At 44.0% G+C, this 27825-nt stretch overlaps 1 protein-coding gene across 1 annotated transcript; it reads right to left on the bottom strand.

The window, feature by feature from the left end:
- Nucleotides 1-1673: 1673 nt before the first annotated feature.
- aamp (angio-associated, migratory cell protein) lies at nucleotides 1674-26085 on the bottom strand. Its single transcript, XM_072458885.1, has 11 exons — nucleotides 25760-26085; nucleotides 25529-25663; nucleotides 23281-23400; nucleotides 18500-18639; nucleotides 8009-8153; nucleotides 6352-6435; nucleotides 6144-6259; nucleotides 5978-6069; nucleotides 4588-4678; nucleotides 4357-4511; nucleotides 1674-1762 (listed from the first exon to the last, which is right to left on the bottom strand). Exons 1-11 carry the CDS (start codon nucleotides 25848-25850, stop codon nucleotides 1687-1689), a joined length of 1245 nt encoding a protein of 414 aa, XP_072314986.1. The 5' UTR covers nucleotides 25851-26085; the 3' UTR covers nucleotides 1674-1686.
- Nucleotides 26086-27825: the final 1740 nt, after the last annotated feature.

Consider the following 27825-nt stretch of genomic DNA (forward strand, 5'->3'; position numbering starts at 1 on the left):
CGATAGCGAGCGCTTGTTTAGCTTGGCTAGTAATGTCATAGATGAGAAAAGAAACAGGCTTTCTGGTGAGAAGGCAGAGATGCTTCTGTTTGTGAAGAAGAACCTGCCATTGATGGTTAAGTGATTGCATTGGGAGTGGGATGGAGTACTTTGTTCACAACCTAAAGCTACCTGTTTGTTTTGATGTTTTGGTTTTTTATCCCATATTATGATGCATTTTTTTATTTAGAGATGTCAAGAGAGGTCAAAGGCCTGAAATGTGGTGCAATTTACTTTGAGAACCAGTTTTCATTTTCAGTACATATAGTGCACTTTATCTTTTGTATTAATATTTTATATTACAGTATATGCTGCACCTTTATTTTTAAATATTAAAAGAGGTGGTGCAATTTACTTTGAGCATTAGCTTTAATTTTCAAGAACAAAGATTTCATTGCACTTTATTTTTTTAAATGGACTTAGTTTTCTTTTGTCTTATAACTGCTGCTTGTGTTGAGGTGTTGTTGAAAGCCTCAAATTGGGGTACGAGTCCCCCGAGTGGTACCCAGAGGTACTGGAGGGGTAATCCTATAAATTACATTGTACCAGACAACTGCTGGGATGTTTTTGAAAGTTCTTGTTTGATTGTAAGTTAATTATTGACCTGTAAACTGGACTGAATGTTATGGTCAGTGTTGAAAATAAATCTGCTCTGGAGGCACTGTTGAAACTCTCACTCTATTTCTTATTTGTGATGTTTTATTCTTGAAAAGGGGAGTTATGATTATGATAGCATATAACCTACCACTAGTTGTGGTTTTAATTGCAATTATATAAGCAAAATGTTGTATGGGAGAAGGGTACTCAGCCAAACAAATATGGTGTCTATTATATGATTATAATTATTTCTTAGATAGAAAATCGGTATCGGAAAAAACGGTTTTGGCAGGTCCAACCTCCTTAAAAAACGGAAATCGGTATCGGCCAAGAATTTTGGAATCGGTGCATCTCTAGTTTTAATGTGTTCTAACTGTGCTGTGGCCTGAACCGATCTGGGCTCGTCAGACCACGTCATGGTTCATCTGATCCCAACGTACAGACAGAGGCTGAAGCTCTCCAAACCTGTAATGAGGACTTTCTAAGAGGTGGACCAACGAGGCAGTTGAGGAGATACGTGTGTGTTTGGACATTACAGACTGGGAGGTTTTCAGAGCTGCCACAGACAGTTTGGATGAATACACGGACACTGTGACGTCATACATTCGATTCTGTGAGAACAGTATTATATAAACACACACGAAAGTCACCTTCAACGACAAACCCTGGTTCACACCCAAACTGAGGCAGTTGAGGCAGCAGAAGGAGGTAGCGCACAGGGCCGGTGACAGAGAACGCTACAAAGAGGCAAAGTATGGGTTTAGCAGGGAGGTGTCGAGAGCTAGAGCCCAGCACAACATGTCCCAGCCTGCTTCAAGTCGTCCATCATTGATGCGAATAAATTCCCGGGATATTTCCAGACCAAAACAAAACAAAGGAAGCATTATGTTTGGCTTCAATTTATTATTATCCGACATGGGGATGTTGCAATCTGACTAGAGCAGGTCATAACATAACATTTAAAAAATCTTAAGGAAGAGCTTTTTCCTCTGTGTTGTTATTATTAGAGTCCTTTTAAACATATGGTTGTCTTTTCATTTGATTTGCAGTTTATCGATCCGGTCTCTGGAGGCAGAAGACTTTGGCCTGATTATCCCCTGAAGCAGTCACAGCCATAGTTCCTTCCCTGTGCACAAAGAAAGTATTGAATAGTATTTAAGTTAATACAGTTTGAAACAAAAGTTACAAATGTAACTACGGGACTATGAATCCTGGATGACCCCAGAGAAACTGCTAGGCTATTTCGTGCCGAGGCTCCTGAAACTGCTGGGCTATTTGACCGTGCCGGGTTAGGGTTAAGGTTAGGGTTAGCCATGAGGCTATATGGCTAGCCATGAGGCTATATGGCCGTGCCGCGGCTCCTGAAACTGCTGGGCTATTTCACCGCGCCACGGCTCTGTAGCCACGGCCTATGAAAAAGTAGAAACCTGGAGGAGTTCCACAGTGAAGGCAAGGCAAGTTTATTTGTAGAGCACATTTAATACACAAGGCAATTCAAAGTGCTTCACACAGCAGGAAAAATGCATTCAAATCACAAAGAAATGACAGAAACAGAAATACAATAAAATTAACTAAATTAAAAATTATCAATCCAACTGATTTTCTAAACTAATACAATCACAAACAAAAGAGAAGAGTGCAAAGAAAAAATCCTTTCAGCCATATGCGCAGCTAAACAAAACTGTTTTTAGCTTAGATTTGAACATTGTCAGAGTAGAAGCCTGTCTCACATCTTCAGGAAGAATGTTCCAGATTTTAGCTGCATAAAACTGAAACGCAGATTCCCCATGTTTTGTCCTGACTCTGGCACCAGCAGGAGGCCGGTCCCTGAGGTCCTCAGAGTCCGAGATGGTTCATATGGCACTAACATATCCAAGATGTACTTTGGTGCTAGGCCATGGAGAGACTTGTACACAAGCAGAGCTGCTTTAAAGTCTATTCTCTGAGCCACAGGAGCCAGTGCAGAGACCTGAGAACAGGACTAATGTGATCATACTTCCTGGTTCTAGTCAGGACCCGAGCAGCAGCGTTCTGGATGTACTGCAGCTGTTTTACAGCTCGTTTGGAGAGGCCAGTGAGCAGCCATTACAGGAGTCTAATCTACTGGAGACAAACGCATGGATAAGTCTCTCTAAATCTGGTTTTGACACTATATTTTTGATTTTGGCAATGTTTTTAGATGGTAAAAAGCTGCTGATGTTATTGATTTGACGTGGCTATTAAAGTTCAAGTCTGAGTCCATTATTACCCCCAGATTTCTAATTTGGTTTGTAGGTTTTAGAGCGAGACTCTGGAGGTGACCGCTAACACTTTCTCTTTGTTTCTGTGGCCAAAGACGATGATTTTAGTCTTGTCTGAGTTCAGCTGGAGAAAGTTGTTTTGCCTCCACACACTGATCTGTTGGATGCAGTGACAGAGTGAATCCACTGGTCCATAGTCACCTGCCGATAGTGAAACATAGATCTGAGTGTCGTCTGCATAATTGTGATAGGACACATTTTCACTGCGTATCAACTGACCTAACGGCAGCATGTAGAGGTTGAACAGAAGGGGTCCCAGGACTAACCCTTGGGGCACTCCACAGGTCAGGGTCATGTGGTCCGAGATGGGGTCAGACTGTCCGTGGTCAGTAGGGATGAAAAAGAACAGTTTACCCAGAAGTGCTATGCCACATTCATGAAGTTAGGCAGAGCAAAAAAAATGTCTGTTTGCCGTAACCCGACCGACTTAGTAAAAAAAATAGCCGACTGAAAAAAAAAATCAAATATCTTATATCTCGCCGACTCGCCGACCGTTTTTTCTAAAAAGCGCTGTGTTGAATCATTTTGTATCACTGGAACTCTCCAAAAGCCGGAAATGTTGCGAAAACCGTAGAGAAATGTAACTAACACGAACAGAGAACTTCTCATTGACAGTTGAAGCCCGACGCCTGGCGGTCACCGCGAGTCACTGGCAGAATTAAAAATGGCATGTGTGTTCAGTGTGTCGGTGACAGATCGGTCGAAGCGAGGGAAAAGGGTGAGAATTAAAGGCGTAATGGACCATTTTTTGGTGCCAAATCTGAGTCTCATTTCCTTGTGGCGTGGACTACCGATTAGTCCTGCCACGTATCAATCATAGAACGCACCTACCGCTCACCTGCGTCGGCTCGTCCCCAGGAGAGCAGCATGTTTCCCTGTGTCTAAGCGCATGGATGTATCAAAATATAGTTCCCTCAGTCTACAGGACAAAATTAAGACAGAGACAGTTCGAGCTGGCTCAGAAGAGATGGAAATCTACGGGAGACGAGAGATGCGATGCGATCTGTCGCGCTAATAAACAAACGCACGTCTAACTGCAACGCTTTTCTCTGCATCCGCACAGGTCCGCTTGAGTTCTCAAATCGGCGAAAAATTGTCCATTACGCCTTTAAGAATAAGTTGATGGTTTTAAGACTGATTCGTGGCGTGATGTGCTAGTGGACTTGGTAGGTGAAAAAGATGATATTGATCGCTTTTCTGTGACGGTGAGTGCCAAAAAAGCGTCCGAACATTCAAACGAAGTGGAGTTAACCTGTGGAGTGGAGCTAACCCTAACCACAATTACAATAAATAGAGGAAAAAAGATTGGAAGAGGGGGAGGATTGCAACGAGCAGCCAGCTCTCACTAGCGCCGAAAGTAAAGAAGTACAGTTTTTGGCTAAACTACAACCTTTGAATGTACAAAAATACTGTACTTTACCTGTTTAGAGTGAAGTCCAGGATCTCGGCTGAGTGCCCGCGGTACTCTGACACCATGTTTCCTGTACGTCCATCCCACAAACGCAGTGCTCCGTCCAAGCTGCAAGTGGACACAACTGAAGAGGATTCCTCCCAGTGCAAGTGCACTATACCGGCCTGCAGTTGAAAAACACAGAAGGTGAAAAATACAGACAACATGTTGTAATTGGTAATATTTTCACACAGAGCCCACCTCATCTTGACAGCGGTGCCGTAAGACCTGTGTGGAAAGGTCGAATATAGCCAGGGTTCCATCGAGGTAGCCCACAGCGGTAAGAGGCAGGCTAAAAACAAAAGAAAAATTAAAACTTCAAGCAGGAATAAAGGCTGTGGTGTTCTCGCTGAGGGGTTTTTGCATGGCCGGCCGCCATGCCCAAAAGATGCCGTCAGGTATAAAGATAACCGTGCTCGTGCCGCAGGCGGCGTGCGTCAAAAGCACCACGGCGCTCGCACGGTACCCAAAAGATATGGAAAGCCAATATGATCACACTTAGTATGGCGTAAATTAAGAGAACGCTGAGTGCCGTCTGGCATAAATCATCATAAAATTACAGCGCACGGCGTAACGTCAGACAGCGCACAAATTGTTAAAAGCGCTGCTTTATTTTGTAAAAGCGTCGGAAAATACGCCAGGATACGCCGCTCCTAAGTGGTGGAGTGTGATCATACTGGCTTTCCATATCGAGCCCCGAAAGGGCCCTCACAATCCTTCGACCACGGAAGAATGGAAGAGCATGCTTCAGTGGGAGGGCTGCCCACCAACCTGTACATGTTTAAAAAAAAATGCCGTTCAGTATTCATTGTTCAATGTTTTGTTGTTTGTGTTGCACCGAATCACCAGGACAAGTTCCTATGTCTGTAAATTTTGTTTATCGACAAATGGCAATAAACCCCTATTCTGATTCTGATTTTGAGCAGACGTTCTATCCCCTGGGGTAAAAACAAGCTCACTCTATTGTGGAAAACAAATAAAAAATATATATATATTTTTTTAAAGCATGCGCCAAGGCTGTATTTGAATATTTGGTTAAAAACTGAAAATCAGACCATTTTATTGCTCTTTTCTATCTTTGTCTTGATATGAGGCCATGACTGCAAAAATTACCCATAAAGAGGTGCTTTTGAATGCCACAGTTACCAGTCATTTGTTGAAACACTATCACGATATATGTACTTGCACCAGCCCACTCCAGCCTCAGGCGTCAGCGTTCACGTAATGAAGGTAGCAGAATCCTGACCTGGAACCGCCCCTTGCTCCGGTTAACGCCAAGATTGTGGGAAAAATACGTCCCTAAATTGTTAAAATCCAGACATCCAATGGTTAAAAGCAGTTAATCTAGATCAAAACGGAATAAATCACCAATAATCTGTATTGGATTCTAAATGTATCTTTAAAATCTTAAAAATAGACACGGTTTTGGGAGCTCGGTCGGTCTCTCAAGCAACCGAGACTACGACACCTGCACAGAGTGACTGACATGGCCAAACTCCACAATGGCAGTGTCAGGTGAATTTAAAGTGGGCATTTTGCCGTGGCGGTCAGAATTCACGCATGGCAGCGGAAACATTGCATGTGTACTTACATGTTGCAAAATCCCACAGACTCTACAGAGTTGGACTCCTCTCCATCTTTTGAACCTTTGGCAATTCCATCCACGGTGAACGCTCCCAGGACCTATTTACAGAAACAACTCACTTTCTTATATGTTCTTGGGCAAACTTGTATTTGTTATTACAGCACCGACTTACCTTGCCTGTTGTAGTGTTTATGAGTTTAGCACCCCCATCCACTGACCCAGTCAACACCAGTGAGCCATCTTTATTGCAAGCCAAGCAGGTGAGCGCCCCCTGGTGTCCATCCTGATCTACAAACAGCACAGAGTAAAGGGAAACAGTGTTATATACATACAACTACTAATAATACAATAAAAACATGAGGATTCAATTTACATCACACCTTTTATGACATGAATTGCATTCCCCTGTTTTAAATCCCAGATGCGGACACTCCCATTTTCATATCCTACCACAGCCCGTTTACCTGTAAGAGAGAGAGAAAAAAGAAAAATCCCATTATAATACAGAAATATAAAGTTGATGTTGAATATTATAACAAATAAAGTTATTTACACTATCCTGTAACACTTCCTTATAATTTGTACCTCTTATTGTTTCATATCAGTTGGCCTACTAATTACAGAGATATTTTCCATAAACTAAGATTATAATTACCGTATTTTCCGCACTATAAGGCGCACGTAAAAGTCTTTAACCTCCTAAAAAGCCGTCCGTGCGCTTAATAGTCCGGTGCGCTTATGGTTTATTTCTGTTTGTGCTTACTGACCGCGAAGATATTTTGTGTGGTACACGGTGTATAAAGAAGATTTGGGACACGAGACGCCGATGCGCGACTAGATTTACAGTACTCCGGAACCGGAAGTCCCCATGTTGTGAAGAGCATTCTGGGAACAGTAGTCTTCTGCTACACGCGCCGCAAGCGAAACTTTGTCAAAACGTAAACAACATTTTCAGTCAGGCACAACGCAGACACCTACTGGTAAGTAAAGGACCCCAAGAAACTTGCCCCAAGATGGCTCCTGCCAAGAGACCATTGGATCTGTTATATTATCGCAAGAAATGCGCTTACGGGCTAAATTATCAGTCAACTGTGGTCAGAGGCCGGAAGGCCGGAATCATCCCTGAACTGCCGCGTGGATCCGAGATGCGGCATCACACTGACCAAAGAGATTTTAGCACGGAGCACTATTGGCGTTTTGGCTGCTTTTACCATTATGCGCCCCAGCAGACATTAAACCGGGACACACGGGACAAAGTCTGTGCGAAACCAGGACTAATGCACCGAGACACGGAACGTAAACAATCTGGGCTGTCCCAGGTAAATCAGGACGTCTGGTCATAGCTATGCGGGATCTACTTCAGCTGCATTTGAAGGATTTGATGACGAGGAATGAACTGAAAAAGTGAGTGCATTGTGTTGTATTTTACGTGTTGCAACTGAACGAGGCTGGGAGTTGTTGTGAATAAGCTAACGTATCTTTTAGCGGTAGCAGAGTGTGTTCTGTGTTTGTATTTTACGTGTTTACGAGTGATCTTGACTGAAATTGATTTGGCTATGCTAACGTGTCTGTTAGCGATAGCAGAGTGTGTTTTGATGTTGAACAATGTTGATCTGAATGAGTTGAACGCGTTTAATAAAGCTCAACTGATTCCGACTTATCCGTCTGTTTTGTTTATCTTATGCGCTTTATAGTCCGGAGCGCTTTATGTATGGACCAGTACACATGGTACACAGATAGCTGATGGTGCGCTTAATAATCCGGTGCGCCTTTTTGTGCGCAAAATGCGGTACATCATATTCAACCAACGGGTGGGCAAGTGACACAAATTAATCTCAATTAATCTTTGAGCATCCTAAATGTTTTCTCATATAAAAGTGAAATGTCTGTAAAATGTATCACAAAAGTGCAGAAATATGACATATTCAAAGCAACATTTACAATAATATATACATTTCAATATCTCGCCCACCTCTAATTCTACCAAGGCTTTTAACTATAGTCCTTTTTAGAAAGCTATGACATCAATTTACTCACCATCAGGAAGCACTTTGCCACTGGTGGCCTGGCACGCTGCACTCTGGAAGGTTTTACAGTCTCCTCCCGGGACCTTCCACATCCACATATTCCCATCATCCGAGCCTGCCAGCAGTACTGGAGCGCATGGGTGCCACTCCAACCACTGTAGCAGGAGGACGAGGGGGAAAGGAAGGAAACCAGGTCAAATTAACTAGGCAAAGCAAGGTAAGGCAAGTTTAATTGTAGCGGTGAAATCCTACACAAGGCAATTCAAAGTGCTTATCTCAACAGGAAAAAAATGCAAAATGCATTTAAATAAAATGCATTTAAATAAAAAAGACATGACAGAAATCAAAACTGCAGCTGTTTTACAGCTCGTTTGGAGAGGCCAAGGAGCAGGCCGCTACAGAATCACCGTTCAGATTGAAGCGATATGATAACTATGTGTATTGGCTTTTAGCACTCTGTAATGTAATGACACTTTATTTTGTACAGTTTTTTTTTTATTTAATTTATGTTTTGTATTGCCTTTTTATTGTGAAGCACTTTGGTGCTTCACAACAAACTGTTACGCACAGACTTTATCTGGTGGGTAACACATCCAAGTAGCATGTATATGACTGGTGATGATATCCTGGACAGTTTTGTCAGTTACAGGTGCAAAGTGAGTTGGTGCAAAGTGAGTTAGCGCTAAGTTTCTAGGTGGTTTTAGGGTTATTAATTTGTATGATGGAATTTATCCTCTCCTTGAACCGACACCTTAACGTGGTGGAGGGGTTTGAGCGCCCGACTGATCCCGTGAGCTATGTTGTCGGGGGCTTCAAGCCCCTGGTAGGGTCTCTGAAGGCAAACAGGTCCTAGGTGACGGGTCGGACAAAGATCGGTTCAGAAGCCTCTTATGATGACAACAAAAACAAGTCCGTTTACGTCGCTCGGATTGGCATCACCGGGGGCCCATCCTGGAGCCAGGCCTGGGATGGGTGCTCGATGGCGAGCGCCTGGTGGCCGGGTCTTACCCCACGGGGCCCTTTGGGGGGTGCTCCGGGAGTACGGGGTCCGGGGCCCTTTGCTCAGGGCTGTCCGGTCACAGTATGACCGGCGCAGGAGCTGTGTTCGCATTGCCGGCAGTAAGTCAGACCTGTTCCCAGTGCATGTTGGACTCTGCCAGGGCTGCCCTTTGTCACCGGTTCTGTTCATAATTTTTATGGACAGAATTTCTAGGCGCGGTCAGGGGTCGGAGGGTGTCCGGTTTGGGGACCACAGGATTCCATCTCTGCTGTTTGCAGACGATGTTGTCCTGATGGCTCCATCAAAAACCCGGACCTGCAACATGCACTGGGACGGTTTGCAGCCGAGTGTGAAGCGGCTGAGATGAGAATCAGCACCTCCAAATCCGAGGCCATGGTTCTCGACCGGAAAAAGGTGGCTTGCCCTCTTCAGGTGGGTGGGGAGTCCTTGCCCCAAGTGGAGGAGTTCAAGTATCTTGGGGTCTTGTTCACGAGTGAGGGAAGGATGGAGCGTGAGATCGACAGGCGGATCGGTGCAGCGGCTGCAGTGATGCAGTCGCTGCATCGGACCGTTGTGGTGAAGAGGGAGCTGAGCCGAAAGGCAAAGCTCTCGATTTACCGGTCGGTCTACGTTCCTACCCTCACCTATGGTCATGAGCTTTGGGTAATGACCGAAAGAACAAGATCGCGGATACAAGCGGTCGAAATGAGTTTCCTCCGCCATGTGGCTGGGCACTCCCTTAGAGATAAGGTGAGGAGCTCGGCCACACGGGGGGAGCTCGGAGTAGAGCCTGGGCGCCTCCCTCGGGAGGTGTTTCAGGCATGTCCCACCGGGAAGAGGCCCCGGGGAAGATCCAGGACACGCTGGAGGGACTATGTCTCTCGGCTGGCCTGGGAACGCCTCTGGATCCCCCCAGAGGAGTTGGAGAACGTGTCTGGGGAGCAGGAAGTCTGGGAGTCCCTGCTCAGACGGCTGCCCCCGCGACCCGGCCCCGGATAAAGCGGCAGAAGATGGATGGATGGATGGATGGATGATGGCATTTTTAATGCCCTGAACTTAGTTAATTAAAGAATAATGCAAATTCATTACACTTAGATGTGGAAATTAGTTCTAACGCCACTTAAACAGGAGGATTAGATAAACTGTTTACTGTGGCAAACGGGACAAGTGAGCTGTTACTGAAAATTCCAATTATTTTAGAAAACAATATCCTTCCCTAGTTCTACATAAAATTAGGTTGTGCATGTACAACTTCTCTCTGTAAATCCCTTTTAGAACCTGGAGCTTTGACCCAATCATAATTTCTCCATGGCGCCGTTTGCTTAAAGGTGGAATGGACGATTTTTTTGGCCCAAATCTGAGTCTTATTTCCTCGTGGCGTGGACTGCCGATTATTCCTGCCACGTATCAATCATAGAACTCACCTACCGCTCACCTGCAGCCTCGTCCTGCTAGTCCCCATGAGAGCAGCACGTTTCCGCGCGTCTAAGCGCATGAATCTATCATAATATAGTTCCCTCAGTGTATGGGACAAAATTAGGACGGGGAAAGACTGTTCGAGCTGTCTCTGAAGAGACGGATATCTACGGGAGACGAGAGATGCAATCTGTCGGGCTAATAAACAAACGCACGTGTGTTGTATCAGTTCTGCACGGGGGGAGTGTGAATGAAAAATCATCCATAACCCTTTAAGCTTAACCTGCGGGCGCTCTGTGCTGCCCGTGATGCCCGCGCGGCACTGCGGGCGCTCGGTGCTGCCGGTGCTGCCCGCGCGGCACTGTTGGAAAAGTGTGTCTTACTTCTTTATAACACCATGTCAAAATGCCCATTACTCAAAGGGAAATGCAGACTGATGTGAAGATGAATTTCAGACTAGTTTTAGTTGGAATGGGTGTTATCTTTTCACAGGGAATTTTAATCAATTTTTCAGATTTGGCAGCCTACCTCGCCTTTTGTTTTACCCATCTGTGTGATGTGACTACAGAAATAGCACTAACGGAGGCTGTATTTATACAGGGCCCCGAGTTAGTTTTATTTGTATCATGACTATACAGTGGGTACGGAAACTATTCAGAGCCCTTTAAATGTGTCTGTAACCCAGGTGATTTTCTGCTCCTGGACAGTTTCTGCCTCCGTTTTGCTTGCCTGGTCCCTTTGCTTCATTTTTGCCTGCCTGGTCCGTCTCTGCCGAACTATCGCGAGACTTCGCACACGTATCGCGAGATTTGCGGCGCTAAGCTCTTTAAAACATGGCCGCGCGCGGTTGTTCGGGAGGAGTGTGGGCCTCGAGGTTGTTAAGCGGCTGCAGATGCCTCTGCCTGTGATCTTGTGTTTTGTTTGACTGATATTTAAAGTGGACCTGGTGAGTGCTTTGTTATTGTTCGAAGCTAACATGCTATGCTACTGTTGATTGAATCAGTTAACACGGACTTGTCAGCCGGTGCGGGCGCTGGCTGCACTCGTTCATGTTAAATTGTATCATTTTAGCACTTCAACATTTGCTGAATCTGACACTGAAATCTAATGATGAAGTTAAATTATTAAAAGTTAATTTCACTTTATGCTCAACACTGTAACTATTTATGCCCATATACTGGGAATATTAATTACTGATTGAGATGAACAGATGACATGAAATATTGTATCCAAGCATGATCTAATGTTGAATTATAATTATTATTATTAATTAATAATAATAATTTTGTTGTTTATTCATGGTCCTGTTTTGAACAGGCCAGGTTCCAGAACTGGATGGCGAGCTAAAGAAACCAGAACGAACCGAGAGAGTGCAAACATCTGCCGGTGCGGTAGGAGGCGCTGCAGCCGCTCCCCACACATACATTATATCCCCTGCTAGTGGATACACTGATTCATACTCTGAAACCCTTGGAAGTTACCCGTGGATTCTATTTTTGTGGACTGAGCTATGCAGCACTGCACTTGGAACTTTGTTAACGCGTTGAACTGATTAAGTTCAGAAATATGGACCATTATTCTAATTGTGCACAACTGTAAATATTGTATATATTTGTCAATCACTGTAAATAACACCACTCAGCGCTACAAGCATTTTGTCAGTTGTCTCAATGAATACACCTCATTTTCCTCCGAGCCGAACCTTAAACTTCTGGTACTAGTCCAACTCCAATTTTAATGCACTGCAGCATTATATATGCTACATGTCACTTTGTTTCATTGCAGCCATTTGCTAAAATCTAAAAGTTAATTTTATATCTTGTCAATGTACACTCAAAAACAAAGTAGAAAAACAAATGTAGAATGTTTTTGCAAATTTATGAAAAAAGAAAAACTGAAAAATCACATGTATTCACACCCTTTGCTCAGTATTGAGTAGAATCACCCTGTTAAGATAGTACAGCCAGGTGTTTTCTTGGGAATTATACAAGTTTTTCACACCTGGATTTTGTCTTCCCCTGCCATTCTTCCTTGCAGATCCTCTCCGCTCCCGTAAAGTTGGATGGTGAACGTTGGTGGACAGATCTCTCCAGAGATGCTCTTTTGGGTTTAGGTCCGGGCTCTGGCTGGACCAGTCAAGAATGGTCACAGAGTTGTTTCGAAGCCATTCCTTTGTTATTTCACTTGTGTGCTTAGGGTCATTGTCTTGTTGGAAGGTAAAAGCCTTTGGCCCAGTCTGAGGTCCTGAGCACTCTGGAAGAGGTTTTCTTCCAGGATATTGCTGTATTTGCATTCATCTTTCCTTCAATCAGTTTTCCTGTCCCTGCAGCTGAAAAACACCCCCATAGCATGGTGCTGCCACCACCATGTTTCACAGTTGTAATTGTATTGGGACGGTGATGAGCAGTGCCTTGTTTTCTCCACACATACCGCTTATTACAAGTACTGTAATGTTCTTCATGTCCTCCCACTAATGAAAGAGTTGAGAATTAGAATTGGATCAAGATTTCAAACATGAAACACTGCTTGAGTGTGGGGATTATTATTAGACTTTATTAGAGTTATGTAGGGCACCATCCTGTATTAGGCATTTAACAATTGTATAATGAAATATATATATTAATTTAGTTTTTTGGCAAACTTTATGCAGGCGTTCATATGTCTTGCACTGAGGTGAGTCTTCAGTCTGGCCCCTCTGCCATAAAACCCTGACTGGTAGTGGGCTGCCGTGATAGTTGACTTTGTGGAACCTTCTCCCATCTCTACTGCATCTTTGGAACTCGACCACAGTGAACTTTGGTTTGAACTCACCAAGGCTCTTCTCCCACAATTGCTCTGTTTGGCTGGATGGCCAGGTCTAGGAAGAAATCTGGTCATCCCAAACATCTTCCATTTAAGGATTATGGAGGCCACTGTGCTGAGTGCTGCACAAATTCTTATCACAATTATGTCTCTGAGGTCCTTGGCAAATTGCTTCAACCTCATGATCCTCATTTGCTCTGACATGCATTGTGAGCTGTATAGACAGGTGTGGGCCTTTCCTAATCAAGTCCAATCAGTTTAATTAAACACAGCTGGACTTCAATGAAGTAGAACCATCTCAAAGAGGATCAGAAGAAATGGAAAGCATGTGAGTTAAGGAGGCTGGGCGGCTTTTGTATGTGTAGCAAGAGCACAGGTTTGTGCAGGGAAGAGTTCATCAATGTTGATCTTGCTATATTGGGTGTGAGTGGAACAATCCTAATGCCTGATTTGATCAGAGATTCAAGATCGTTGGGAAGGCCCTTGGGTGAGATTGGAAGGAGAGTTGGGTTTCTGTATGGGGAGTAGATGTTGAAGGGGGGACCCAGGGCTACTCTGAAGGCAGGGGCAATGACAAGGATCCTGTCGTTGCAATCAAAGATTGTTGTGGTACTGCTGCTGATGAGTTCTTTGTTGGAGGCGGTGAAGGTGAATCCTTTGCAGGTGGTGGAGTGGCTGCTGATGAATCCTTTTGTGGATGTTTTTGGTTGTCTGCTACAGGCTAAGTGGGAGGCGTAGTTCTTACTTTGCCGCAGCTGTTCAATCTGTGACCGTGCTCAGGGGCCCGTACATGCTCCACTCTCTAACATGAACTTTTAGAACCAGAGCAGCCAGCAACTTCTTTTAGAGGTCTGCGCATGCGCTCTAAGGACCACAAAGCCTCAAACCCATGGATTTATGTTCAAACCACACTGAATAAACCTGTGTGGGAATATTGGATGTTTGCAGCCCAATTTAGAGTCACCAATTTTGCCTCACACATGCATGTCTATGGACCCACGATAACACGGGGAGGACATGCAGACTCCACCCAAAGAGATCATGTGATGATGGTCTGGTCCCGGAATTGAACCCATGATCTCCTTCTTGGGAGGCAAGAGTGCTAACCGCCATTTGCCACCGTGCACCCTCCAATTTGCATAAATATATATATTTTATCTTTCCACTTTTGTGTTATCCACTAATTATTGGACACCCAAAGTCTGTTTGCCCATAAAAGTCACCGCTTGCTACTGCTTTGAAGGCCAAAAAGTAAAACATATTATATACAAAGCGAAAAAAGACTATAGGCTGATGTGTGAACCATGTATGAACCATTTTGTTTTCCATCCATCCTTCTTTTTCCACTTATCTGGGGCCGGGTTGATGGGGCAGCAGCCTAAGTAGGGACTCCCAGACTTCCTTCACCCCACAAACTTCCTCCAGGTCCTTCAGAGGGATCCCAAGACATAGTCCCTATAGCGTGTCCTGGGGCATACCCCGAACATCTCCTAAAGGGAAATATCCAGGAGGCTTCTGGAACAGATGCCAGAGCCACCTCAGCTGGCTGGAAGAGCAGCGGCTCTACTCTCACCCTATCTCTAAGGGAGCGTCCAGCCAACCTGCGGGCGAAACTCATTTCGACCGCAAGTATCAGCGATCTTTCGGTCATGACCCAAAGCTCATGACCATAGGCGAGAGTAGGAACGTAGATTGACCACTAAATTTAGAGCTTTTTTGCCTTTTGACTCAGCTCCTTCTTTACCACAACAGTCCAATTCAGTGACTGCATCACTGCAGACATTGCACCAATCCACCTGTCAATCTCACACTTCATTCGAATAAGAACCAGAGATATTTGAAGTTCTCCACTTGGAGGAAGGACTCTCCACCCACCTGGAGGGGGCAAACCACCTTTCTCCGGTTGAGAATGGCTTCAGATTTAGAGGTGCTGGTCTTCATCCAGCTGTTTCACACTTGACTGCAAACCGTCCCTGTGCATGTTGCAGGTCCGGGTTCAATGGAACCATCAGGACAACACCATCTGCAAACAGGAGAGATGAGATCCTGTGGTCCCCACAACGGACACCCTTCGACCCCTGAGTGTGACTAGAAATTCTGTCCATAAAAACAATGAACAGAACCGGTGACAAAGGGCAGGCCTGGCAGAGACCAACATGCACAGGGAATAGGTCTGATTAGCTGCATCCGATGGAGAGGATAGAGCTTGTCAAGTGTTCCACGACCAGGACAAAAATCACACAGCTCTTCCTGAATGCGAGATCTATTGTTTGATTCTCCTCTTCAGTACCGTGGATGTGTGTTGTTCCAAGATGGCGCCGCTGTGTATGGCCAGTTGTCTGCTCCTGCTCTACGTTTCACTGTGCTACTGTTAATGTCATAATTTTTTGTAAAGAATGTGTCCACACTACTTGTGTATGAACGCCAGACCGTTCTGAATATACATGGCTCTGTGACAAAACCTGAAATCACTGGCTGTAGTGGACAGTCAGAAACGCTCCCACCATTGTTGGCGTCTGTACCCTATTACCTGTGGAGTCTTCTTGTCCTGCTGCCCCGCTAATCTCGACACAGAAAACGGGGAAAGCAAAGTGGAGTATCTGGCTCCAATCAACTATCCTGGATACAGCTACAAGCATCCCAGCCGCCATCTGCAGACGGGGCTCCGTGCGGGAGAGACTTCGGCCGCTGCCTCAGTGTGCAGAGCAACCTGACAATGCGGTGATCTGCATCCCCCTGATTAAAACTAGGTCTCTAATGAATAAAACGTTCATCTTGAAGTTTTTTTTCTCATCACACGGGCTGAATTTTATGGTGTTGACGGAAACATGGCTTAAACCACGTGACAACAGCGCATTCACTGAGCTCCTCCCCTCTTGGTTCTCCTTTCTCAGGTCACCACGAGCATCTGGTCGAGGAGGTGGAGTCGCCAAAGTTTTCAGGGACAATGCAAGACTCTACATTAGTAAAATTAGTACAAATTATTCATGCTTTGAAGTACAACTATTTACAATAGAGCTTGCTAGTCCTATTCTTTGTGCTGTAATCGACCGTCCACCTAAATACAACAAGGACTTTATCCAGGAGTTTTTAGCTGAGATGGCCCCGAAGTTTGAACAATTATTGATTTGCGAGGACCTAAATGTACATGACAGTGCTGTAGACAGGTGGAGCAGCGGTGGAAAAAGGACAAATTACACACGTCTCTGGGCATACTGAGGTACAGCTTGGCTCTCTACCAAGGGTGTGTTGTTATATTACCATAAATTCTATTGTGAATCCACACACATCGATGATGGATGCTTCTGTTTCCACCTGTGAAGTTTGTTTAATTCCCGTAGCATTACCCGTCTTGTGTTTTACGTGTTTACTCATTCTTGTTTCTTGTGATTATGTGGGTGAAGCATTTATTTTAAAGGCGTAATGGACAAATTTTTGTACCAAATCTGAGTCTCATTTCCTCGTGGCGTGGACAGCCGATTAGTCCTGCCACGTATCAATCACAGAACGCACCAACCGCTCACCTGCAGCCTCGTCGGCTCGTCCCCAGGAGAGCAGCACATTTCCCCGTGGCTAAGCGCATTGATCTATCATAATATAGTTCCCTCAGTGTACGGGCCAAAATTAAGACTCAGAAGAGACGGAAATCTACGGAGACGAGAGATGCGATACGATGCGTCGCGCTAATAAACAAAACACACTTCTAGCCGCGATGCTCTTTTGTAGGTGCGCACTTCCGCTTCAGTTCTCAAATCGGCGAAAAATCTTCAATTACGCCTTAAAGGCGGTATGGACGATTTTTGGGTGATTTGAGAACGCAGGCGGAAGTGCACATGCGCACTCCCCTGTGCGGACTGATACAACACACACGTGCCTTTGTTTATTAGCGCAACGGAGCGCATCGCATCGCTCGTCTCCCATAGATTTCTGTCCACTTCTGCGTCAGCTCGAACGGTCTTTCTCCGTCTTCATTTTGCCCCGTACACTGAGGGAACTATATTATGATAGATCCATGCACTTAGGCACGCGGAAACGTGGAGACGAGCCTGACGCGGCTGCAGGTGAGCGGTAGGTGCGTTTTATGATTGATACGTGGCAGGACAAATGATTTATCCACGCCACGAGGAAATATGATAAAAAATTTGCTGAATAAAATCGTCAATACCACCTTTGGCTACAGCGGAGCGAGTGCGTGTGTATTATGTGTACGTCCCAGTGGAGGACCTCAAAATAACAGGTATGGAGGGAATTTTGTTGTCAAACCGCGTGTAGCGGTAGTGGTTTTAGTGGTCAATTTCAGAACTATTTGGGCCTGAGAGCTCCTGTCATAGACAGTAAATAGATACCTTTGGAATGTACATTAAGAGGCAGCAAAAAAGGCCATTACAAAGAAAGACACAAACCTCACCAACGATCAAGGCCAGGCCTGACATAGTAACAGACAATCTGACAATGGACACATTTTATAGACTACTCGTATGCAGTGTTTTGTTATACTGTGTCGCTTGTGTTATTATTCGGATTAGTAATTTCTAATCAGTACTATTTTTTTTTTTTACCCTGGCTCTCTGGTCAGGTTCATGTTTTGTGTCTGTTTGTGTTTAAAAATTGTGTGTATAAAAAAACTCTCTCTCATTCTCCACGGGCGATCTCTTTTTATCCCCCTTCAAGCTCGGGTCCTCTACCAGAGGCCTGGGAGCTTGAGGGAGAACCCTCTGCGCAGAAGCGCAGTATCTTTGCTGTTCCTAGTACTACACTTTTCTGGACCGAGATGTCTGATGTTTTTCCTGGGATCTGCTCAAGCCATTCCTCCAGTTTGGGGGTCACTGCCCCAAGTGCTCCGATCACTACGGGCCCCACTGATACCTTCACACTCCAGGCCTTCTCCAGCTCTTCTCTAAGGCCTTGGTATTTCTCTAGTTTCTCATGTTTCTTTTTCTGGATGTTACCATTCCACCACATGCATGTATGTATGCGTGCGTGCATACATACGTGCGTGCATACATACGTGCGTGCATACATACGTGCGTGCATACATACGTGCGTGCGTGCAAACATACGTGCGTGCATACATACGTGCGTGCAAACATACGTGCGTGCATACATACATACGTGCGTGCATACATACGTGCGTGCGTGCAAACATACGTGCGTGCATACATACGTGCGTGCATACATACGTGCGTGCATACATACGTGTGTGCGTGCATACATACATGCATACGTGCATGCGTGCATACACATTACATTGCATATACATTTACAGTAGAAAGAAATGTTTACCTCCAGATCTCCGACTTCAAAAGACCAAATTTCCTCTTTGGTTTCCACCTTCCAAACTTTGATCATCCCGCTCATGTCTCCTGTGGCAACCAGAGACGAGTCGTGGCTGAATAAAGCACAGGTCACGGAGTCTTTATGACCTGTGGGACAGTCCAGGGACATTCATGGTTGTCAAACTTTGCACACAAAGAAAAAGAAAATATTCAGTACCATGAGATATAAACAAACTCTTTCACAGATATAAAGCCTAAACCAGGTCTAAATTGGACTATGGGCTGATGTGTGAACCATGTATGGGATACACTGACCAAAAAGGTTATAGCAACAGATGCTACTTTTCACCCATAGTCCCTGGACAGGTTGATGTTTCGATCTACACTAGACAATAGATATTTAGAAGTGAACAGTATTCCAGGATGATGGAGTAGAAGTTAAGTTGCATTGCTTTGTCTTTTGGCAGACATTGTTTTAAAAAACATGGATCAAGTTGCCGCTACAAACTATCATCCCAAGTTAACAATAGCATGGCAGCTAAACATCAGCTTCAGAAGGGGGGCCTCTGTAGGTAGAAGGGTCAGTGGCCGCGGCACAAAGAAGACATATATTTTGACCTCGATCTTAATAGTAACTTGAACAGAGAGGATGGACTGTCAAACTTGCAAAGAAGGGACCATGCATGATAAATCAGTGTATGATACGTTAAAATTAGTATGATACGTTGAAATTATTTGAATACTTTTTAAGGAAACGTTTTATCTTCAGTACAACTATAAAGGTGTTTTGTTACGTTTTAACCTGAAATACCAGTTTTTAACCAATAGATGTCTGGGTCTTAACATTTTAAACTACAAAGTACACTGTCCGACACCAACCTGTGAGAGCAGTTCAGGCCTGAGCCAAAACGTTGTCAAGTTTGTACAGTGGATATCTAAATATATAATTTTCAAGTCAATGTGATCTGGATGTAATCCTGGGTGGAACCCATGCTACCGCCACCAGTGCGCAATTAGCGGACACTGCTAACTATGCCGCTTGTGTCGCGGTGGAAAGGACTTACCGTAGTTTCCAGACTATAAGTTGCATTAGGCCGGGGTGCGATTTATACTCCGAAGCGACTTATTACCGGTATTAACACAATATGATATAATTTTGTTAGTTATTTTCACACAGACAGCCCCATTTCACATGTTGAATATTTTCACACTGACAACCGCAAGAGGGCGCTCTAGGCTCTAAGCGACGCAGAAGAATTATCAGCACGTCGTCTACCTCCTTCGTAGCTCCTCTTGTTATTAAGATAAGATAACATATTCCTTTATTGTCCACACATGGGGAAATTTCATTGATACAACGCAGGTAGATACAGAGGAAAAAGATTATAAGAAGTATTTTTTTTTAAAACACTCTTATTAGAAGAACTCTTACAGACAAAAACTCCTATAGACGAAACCTCCCATTTCCCAACAAGGGATGGAGGGGAAAAATTAGGATGTCCGTCGCGATAACATGACGATCTCCAGGTAAGACGATGGTTTCCCCCTCAGTTTCATGAGTTCCTCCTTTGGAACAGGAAGTAATGTTTTCGACCAATGCGCTGCGAGCCACATGGCTACTTATACACCGTCATAGACCGTGGTAGAGTTGAAAATGGAGCTAAGATATTCCTTTATTGTCCCACATGGGGAAATTTCATTGGTGCAACGCAGGAAGACACAGAGGCAGATACAGAAGAAAAGAACAGATCACTTATAGGAAGTCTGAAAAACACTTTCAGTAGAAGATCTCCTATAAACAAAAACTCCAATAGACAAATACATAAATACCATTGCATGTGCACGCGACAGTAATTGCACATGAATATGTGTCACGACAGCACATAGATTGCACAGTAATTCCAACAGCAATTGCACATATGACAGAATTGCACATGGTTAGGTCAGTATTGCGAGTGTTCAGGACTAACAGTGTTTGTTATAAAGTCTGAAAGCAGCAGGAAGGAAAGACCTACGAAACCTTTCCTTCACACAGCGAGGTTGGATCAGTCTCTCACTGAAGCTGCTCTCCAGAGCGGACAGAGTGTCCTGCAGGGGGTGACACTAATAGTCCAGCATAGATGTGAATCCAGCCAGGACCCTCCTGTCCCCCACCTCCTGCACCGAGTCCAGAGCACAGCCCAGGACGGAGCTGGACTTCTTGATGACTTTGTCCAGTCTCTTCCTCTCCCTCTCTGTGATGCTGCTGCTCCAGCAGACCACACCTACAGGAGCTGATGCCACCACAGAGTCGTAGAAGGTCCTCAGGAGTGGCCCTGTCACTCCAAAAGACCTGAGTCTCCTCAGGAGGTAGAGCTACGGAGTACATCCACCAAAAAAGACAAAAGAAAAAAGATCCACAAAAAGAAAGTGCCTGGCTTAAGTATTCAAAAGGTCCCTAAATGCATGCATTCATGCTAAAATGATATGCACATTGAAAACTAGCTCAGTAGGTGTTGTTCCTGTGTTAGCCGCGGGCTAAGTTGGAAGCTAAGCTAAGCTAGCGCCATGTTATCGGCTTATTTTTCGGCGTTGTTCTGTACAAATTATATAATTATGTAGTATTTCTAGAGATGCACCGATCAATCGGCCGCCGATTTAAAAAGCCGGTTTTATGTCGAATCGGCCAAAATCGGTGACTGGCCGGTCCATGTCGTAATGGCCGGTTTTCGGCCGATCCAAACTAACCCGCATGCGTGCATGCGCGGTGCGTAGCAGCTCAGAGCAAAACAGCTAAAAACTACTAGACACTTTCGGAGCGCGGCGGCCAAAGTGTCCAGTTTACATTCAAAATCTATGTAAACGTGCGTCGAACACCTCCTGGGTTTTCTGCGGCGCGAGTCCTGCTTTTTCGGTGTGGAGCGCGGAGGGTGCGTTTTGCCGTTTTCTTTGGTGGAATACAAGAAGGACCGAGCCTGGAGGAGGATCAGAGGAGACTGGACTGTGGGGTAAGTTATTTTTAACAACTTTGAGACGATTCAAATCTACGTGTTGATAGTTGATGCGGTCAAAATAATTTGCGCTGGTTTGTGTTTGACGAGTTCATGTGTTTATTCAGAGTTATCTGCAGAAGAGTAGGGACACATTATATGAAGGGGCCAGAAGAAGAAACAGCAGCAAGGCTGTCAGAAGAGTTGTTGTTCTGCTCAACTAGCAGAGAGCTAGGCTACGAGCTAATGCTAACAAGAGATCTCATCCACCTGAAATGAGACTTTAAAAATACTTTGATGCATTTGAGACATACATGACGTAGGTACAAAACTTAAATTACTGACTCGAACAGTGAAATGAGTGACTATAATCTAATGTCAGGACTATTTAATTGTCCCACAGCCTCAAAGAAATGTTCACACAATCGGCTGTGCTCTAGAATCTATAGTGCTCAGCTCATTGTGCTTCTAGTGAGTGTGTGAAGTTATCAAAGAGCTGATGAAACTGGAAAATGATATTGGCAACATATGTGCCTCATTAAATATGCTGTATTATAATAGTAAAAGTTTGAATAATATTGCAGTAAATGTACTGGGCTAAAATATAACTGCTGTATAATGTTCTTTAAGATCTGGATTTGCCTTCAGACCTCCCTGCTGCTCCTGCTCCTGTTGCTCCTGCTCCTTCAGGGGATGCTGGCCCTTCTGCTGCACCCACAGGTGTGTAAAAGCATTTGGTTGGATTACAATTTGTTTTTTAGCCTTTGTCATCTAAATTGCAATGTGTGTGTTTTTTTTGTAGAACCACGAGGAAGTGGACCTGGAGCCAGAGTCCTCCAGCTTTGAGAGGGAGGTGCTGGAGCCAGAGTCCTCCTGCTTTGAGAGGGAGGTGCTGGAGCCAGAGTCCTCCTGCTTTGAGAGGGAGGTGCTGGCAGCGCTCTGGGACTGACCCTCCTCATGTTCCACCTGCTTCCTCTCCTGCAGAGGGTTCCAGCTCATTCAAAAGAATGTGTAAAATTACAAATGTATAAATTACAATATGAAAATAGTTCATTTGATTTCAATCTGGAACCATTGGAGCTGCATCTTCTGCCGGAGAAATTGACTCCTTTTTCCTCTGTGTCCCCCACTATTCTCCAGGCCATATACTAGTTAGTATATAGTTCTGTATATATATATATATATTATTTTTATATATAGTTATTTATTTTTCTATTTTTCCACAAATAAATTACATTTTATATTCTAAAACGTGTGTCCTGTATACATGCACCTTTTTCACATATATAATACTGGGTGGTTTGTGGGAAAATCAGTGGCTAGATAGAAAATCGTTATTGGAAAAATATTTTGGTTTTGGCAGGTCCAACCTCCTTAAAAAACGGAAATCGGTATCGGCCAAGAATTTTGGAATCGGTGCATCTCTAAGTATTTCTTGACCCGTGGGTTGTGTGGGTCGTGCTTTATGTGTGTTTTATGGTGCTTTGGCGTTAGTTTTCATGGCTAAACCGGCTTTTGCCTCTGGGCTCCGGCGCTAACACAGCTTGCTGCAGAATAGCTGAATCAAAACATGACCACAACTTACTCAAATCTCAGATCTACACGAGTGAGACATCATTGGATAGCTCTGAAAGTACACTTTCTGAATCTGTGAATATCTCAAAATGTACCTGGTATTCATACGGCTGGTCACAAATGTGGATATGACGACAAAAAAATTAAACCGCTACCACAACTGTGGTGAAGTATATGTGCGACCAGGAGCTAGTGTTCCCTCACTGGGACACACAGCAGTTTGAGAACACTATCAATTACTCACCTGTACATTCAAACAGGACTTCTCCATCATTCACTCTCCAAACATATGCCTTGTCATCTTCTCCTCCAGTCACAGCCATCGTGTTGGTGGCAGGGTCCAAGCTCACACAGAATACAGAGCCTTAGTAGGAAACAAAATTAAGGTTAAAACACAAATCATTATTATTAGTCCATGGGCCAGCAAAATTTAGGTACCGCTCTGGTGACAGGAGCCATCAGTGATTTAACAAAAGAAAAAAAGTCTTTATCTAAGCTACATATTTTGGTAAGACTTTAAGTTTCAGCAGTGATCAGCCCTTTATATATAAATGTTATATATAAGATAAGATAAGATATTCCTTTATTGTCCCACATGGGGAAATTTCATTGATGCAACGCAGGTAGATACAGAGGTAGATAAAGAAAAGAACAGATCACTTATAGGAAGTTTGAAAAACACTCTCAGTAGAAGATCTCCTATAAACAAAAACTCCCAAAGACAAAACCTCCCATTTCCCAACAAGGGATGGAGGGGAAAAATAATAAAGATAAAAATAAATAAATACATAAATACCATTGCATGTGATCACGACAGTAATTGCACATGAATATGTGTCACGACGGCACATGGATTGTACATGAATTTCACAGTAATTGCACATGAATCACGACAGTAATTGCACATATGACGGAATTGCACATGGTTAGGTCAGTATTGCGAGTGTTCAGGACTAACAGTGTTTGTTATAAAGTCTGAAAGCAGCAGGAAGGAAAGACCTGCGAAACCTTTCCTTCACACAGCGAGGGTGGATCAGTCTCTCACTGAAGCTGCTCTCCAGAGCGGACAGAGTGTCCTGCAGGGGACAGAGTGTCCTGCAGGGGGCGACACTCATGGTCCAGCATAGATGTGAATCTAGCCAGGACCCTCCTGTCCCCCACCTCCTGCACCGAGTCCAGAGCACAGCCCAGGACGGAGCTGGACTTCTTGATGACTTTGTCCAGTCTCTTCCTCTCCCTCTCTGTGATGCTGCTGCTCCAGCAGGCCACACCGTACAGGAGCTGATGCCACCACAGAGTCGTAGAAGGTCTTCAGGAGTGGCCCTGTCACTCCAAAAGACCTGAGTCTCCTCAGGAGGTAGAGCCGACTCTGGCTCTTCCTGTACAGTGCGTCTGTGTTATGAGTCCAGTCCAGTTTGTGGTTCAGATGAACACCCAGGTACTTGTATGAGTCCACTCTCTCAATGTCCCGTCCCTGGATGTTCACTGGTGAGGGGGCAGTGGGGTGGCGTCTGCGGAAATCCACCACCATCTCCTTGGTCTTCCCCGCGTTGATGAGGAGGTGGTTCCGCTGACACCAGTCCACAAAGTCCTGCACCAGTCCTCTGTACTCCGCGTCATCGTCGTCCGTGATGAGTCCGATGATGGCAGAGTCATCAGAGAACTTCTGCAGGACACAGCTGTCTGTGTCATGTCTGAAGTCTGCAGTGTAGAGGGTGAAGAGAAAGGGCGCGAGGACAGTGCCCTGGGGCGCCCCCACACTGCAGGTCCGAGTGTCAGACACACAGTTCCGGGCTCTCACAAACTGGGGTCGGTCCGTGAGGTAGTCCAGGATCCACTCTGCCAGGTCATACTCCACACCAGCCGTCTCCAGCTTGTCCCTCAGGAGCAGCGGCTGGATGGTGTTGAAGGCGCTGGAAAGTTCGAAGAACAGAATCCTCACAGAGCTGCCAGGCTTTTCCAGGTGAGAGAGAGAGCGGTGCAGCAGGGAGATGACGGCGTCCTCCACTCCGATGCCAGGCCGATATGCAAACTGCAGCGGGTCCATGGCTGAGCTCACGGTGGAGCGGAGGTGGTCCAGGACCAGCCGCTCCAGTGTCTTCATCAGGTGGGACGTGAGAGCCACTGGCCTGAAGCTGTTGAGGTCTTTGGCGTGCGGTGTCTTGGGCACAGGTACCAGACAGATATATATATATATATATATATATATAATATTATATAATATGCTGCGTTGCACCAATGAAATTTCCCCATGTGGGACAATAAAGGAATATCTTATCTTATCTTAGCTTATCTTATCTTATAATATATCTAGTTGATCTGACGTTTCAATGTACAGATAGGCGTTAATATCAACGCTATTTCAATGCTGATCAACAAGAGAAACAAGACGTTGATTCAATGTCATTTCGCTATCTGGGTTGCCACTTTGAGCGGTACAGATTTGGTGTCTACCCCACATGTGATGTACACGTGAAAGCAAACAGAGTTACCTTTGTGACAGGAAAAGGTAAGCTCGCTGTCATCCTGGTCTGCTGCCGTCTCGTCCTCCATCTCCCAACCTTCATCGCATACATTTCCCGGGTCTTCCTCGAAATCCACATCGTCTAACACGTCTGCCAAATCCTCTGATGGGACAATTAAAACGTTTTTCGAGCAATCATTGTTCGTCATGCTATGTGTTTTTACACGTACATAAATAGTTGTTTACGTCGCTCACTCACCTGGACCAGGCTCTGTCTCGTCTAGGTCAATAACTTCAACTATTTCCTCGTCTCCGTGAAGCTGGATCTCATTTTCTTGTGCGTTGTCCATTTTGTGGGGGAAAAGGAAAGACAACTAACTACTATAACTAAATCTTAACTATACAAAACAACTCCACCGTCCTTATGTGCTAGGCTGATCTCGCGTTTGCTTATTCAACCTTACGCTATGATACCCGCTTATTAATTGGTGTCCTAAAAGCTTAATAATGTAGACAATTAAAGTATTAAATGCCAGATCTATTTTTCAACATGTTTGTTTCACATGTTGCTGCGACGAGAGGGGAAGGCGCACAGTAATGACGAAATCAGTCGTGTGTGTTGGTTGTTCCCCATTGTGTCCACTAGATGGCTCTATACTATCATTATATCTGGCATATTTTAGGGCAGAGCGACACACACACACACACGCGACACACACACACACGGAGATGTCATTGCTTTTGCCTGGAATTAGGTTTGGGTGGTATTGCCAAAAATTTATATTGTGATTTTTTTTTTTTAATACATCCTAAAAACGACATTCAGTCAAAATTATGTCAGTCTAACAAAAATGTGTTAAAATGTGTTTTTAAATAATATTTAAAAACACATTTTAGCACATTTTTGTCAGTTGAGGTTTACTTATCAGGAACATATGAGATGTCTGTAAAATGAACAAAAGCAATGTCATTTTTATAAATGAATGAAAACAATTTTACAACATAACCTTTTGCTTTGCAGAAAAAGGTTCACTTGGAACACTCCTGGATGAATGAGGGATTACACCTGCTTTTGCTTTGTAGCATTGTTTACTATAAACAATGATGGATATTCAAAATTTGCACATCTTCAAAACAATCTTTCCCTAAATATCAATATTTCTTACTCTAGTACAATCTACTTGACGGAGTCTTAGAGTGGGACGACTGGGAAGACCATCTGTTGAAAATCTCTTTTAATTAATGATCTCTGGATTTTTCCAGATGGTTAGTTTGACCATTTGACCTTTCGTATGCATTAAAAAGCAGACTATTGATCGAGGAACAAATCCATCACAATTGCAAATTTTGTTAATAGGGAAGAAACATGGCATTATTGTCAATAAGTGAACTTCTTTTTTTCTTTTTCTTAATTTTTTTTTTCAAAAGGTTTTAAAATACTTAAGACCAGCGAGAACCCAGCAGGCAAATGAAAATCGCAGTAAAAGACAAATAAAACAAAGGCACACATATGGGATCTTCTCCATATTCCGTACGTCACTTATAATGTCAGTCCAATCCTTGATCATCAGTGCAAATTGTGCCATCAGTTCTTTTTGTGATGCCTTTTTTCCCTGCTGCCAGGAGTATATTGTAAAGATATCCATCGATTGTATTAATTCCTGCTGCTGTCAGACTACAACAAATACTGCTAGGCCTGAACATGTGCAATACTGATGTAACCATGTGCAATACCATCATATTCATGTGCAATACTGATGTAACCATGTGCAATACCATCATATTCATGTGCAATACCTGTAAATAAGAGTGTTCTTTTGTTTTTATTCGGTTTACTTACCTGCTAATAGTACTACCTTGTCTTGTGCTAGCTATTTTTACTTTATTTTATTCGATTATCATCATTATTATTATTATTTTTATCTTTTTCTTTTTATTTATATATTTATTTTATTTCCCCCCCTCCATTCCCTATTAAGATATGAGAGGAGGTTTTGTTAATAAGGGTTAAGAGTTCTATTAAGAGTGTGTTTTTGAAACTTCTTATAATCTGTCCTTTCCTCCTGTTTCTACTGCGTTGTAACAACGAAATTTCCCCTTGTGTGGATATTAAAGGATTATCTTATCATATCTTAATGGCCAGAGTTTTGAGGCCCAAATACAGAGTTCTGAAATCGAGTGGGAGGATGATTTCAGAAACAGTCTGTAGCACTATTAATCTCAGTCCAATATTTATTTGTTTTTAAATTTATTCAGAAGGATATCCCCTTGAGATGTAGCAACTCTTTGGCGAGGAGGTCCTCAACAAACAAAAAAGAGGAAAAA

The sequence above is a fragment of the Eucyclogobius newberryi genome, unplaced genomic scaffold (genome assembly GCF_026437365.1).
Source record: "Eucyclogobius newberryi isolate DKJ021-1_F unplaced genomic scaffold, fEucNew1.0.hap1 SCAF_1, whole genome shotgun sequence".
Classification (NCBI taxonomy): domain Eukaryota; kingdom Metazoa; phylum Chordata; class Actinopteri; order Gobiiformes; family Gobiidae; genus Eucyclogobius; species Eucyclogobius newberryi.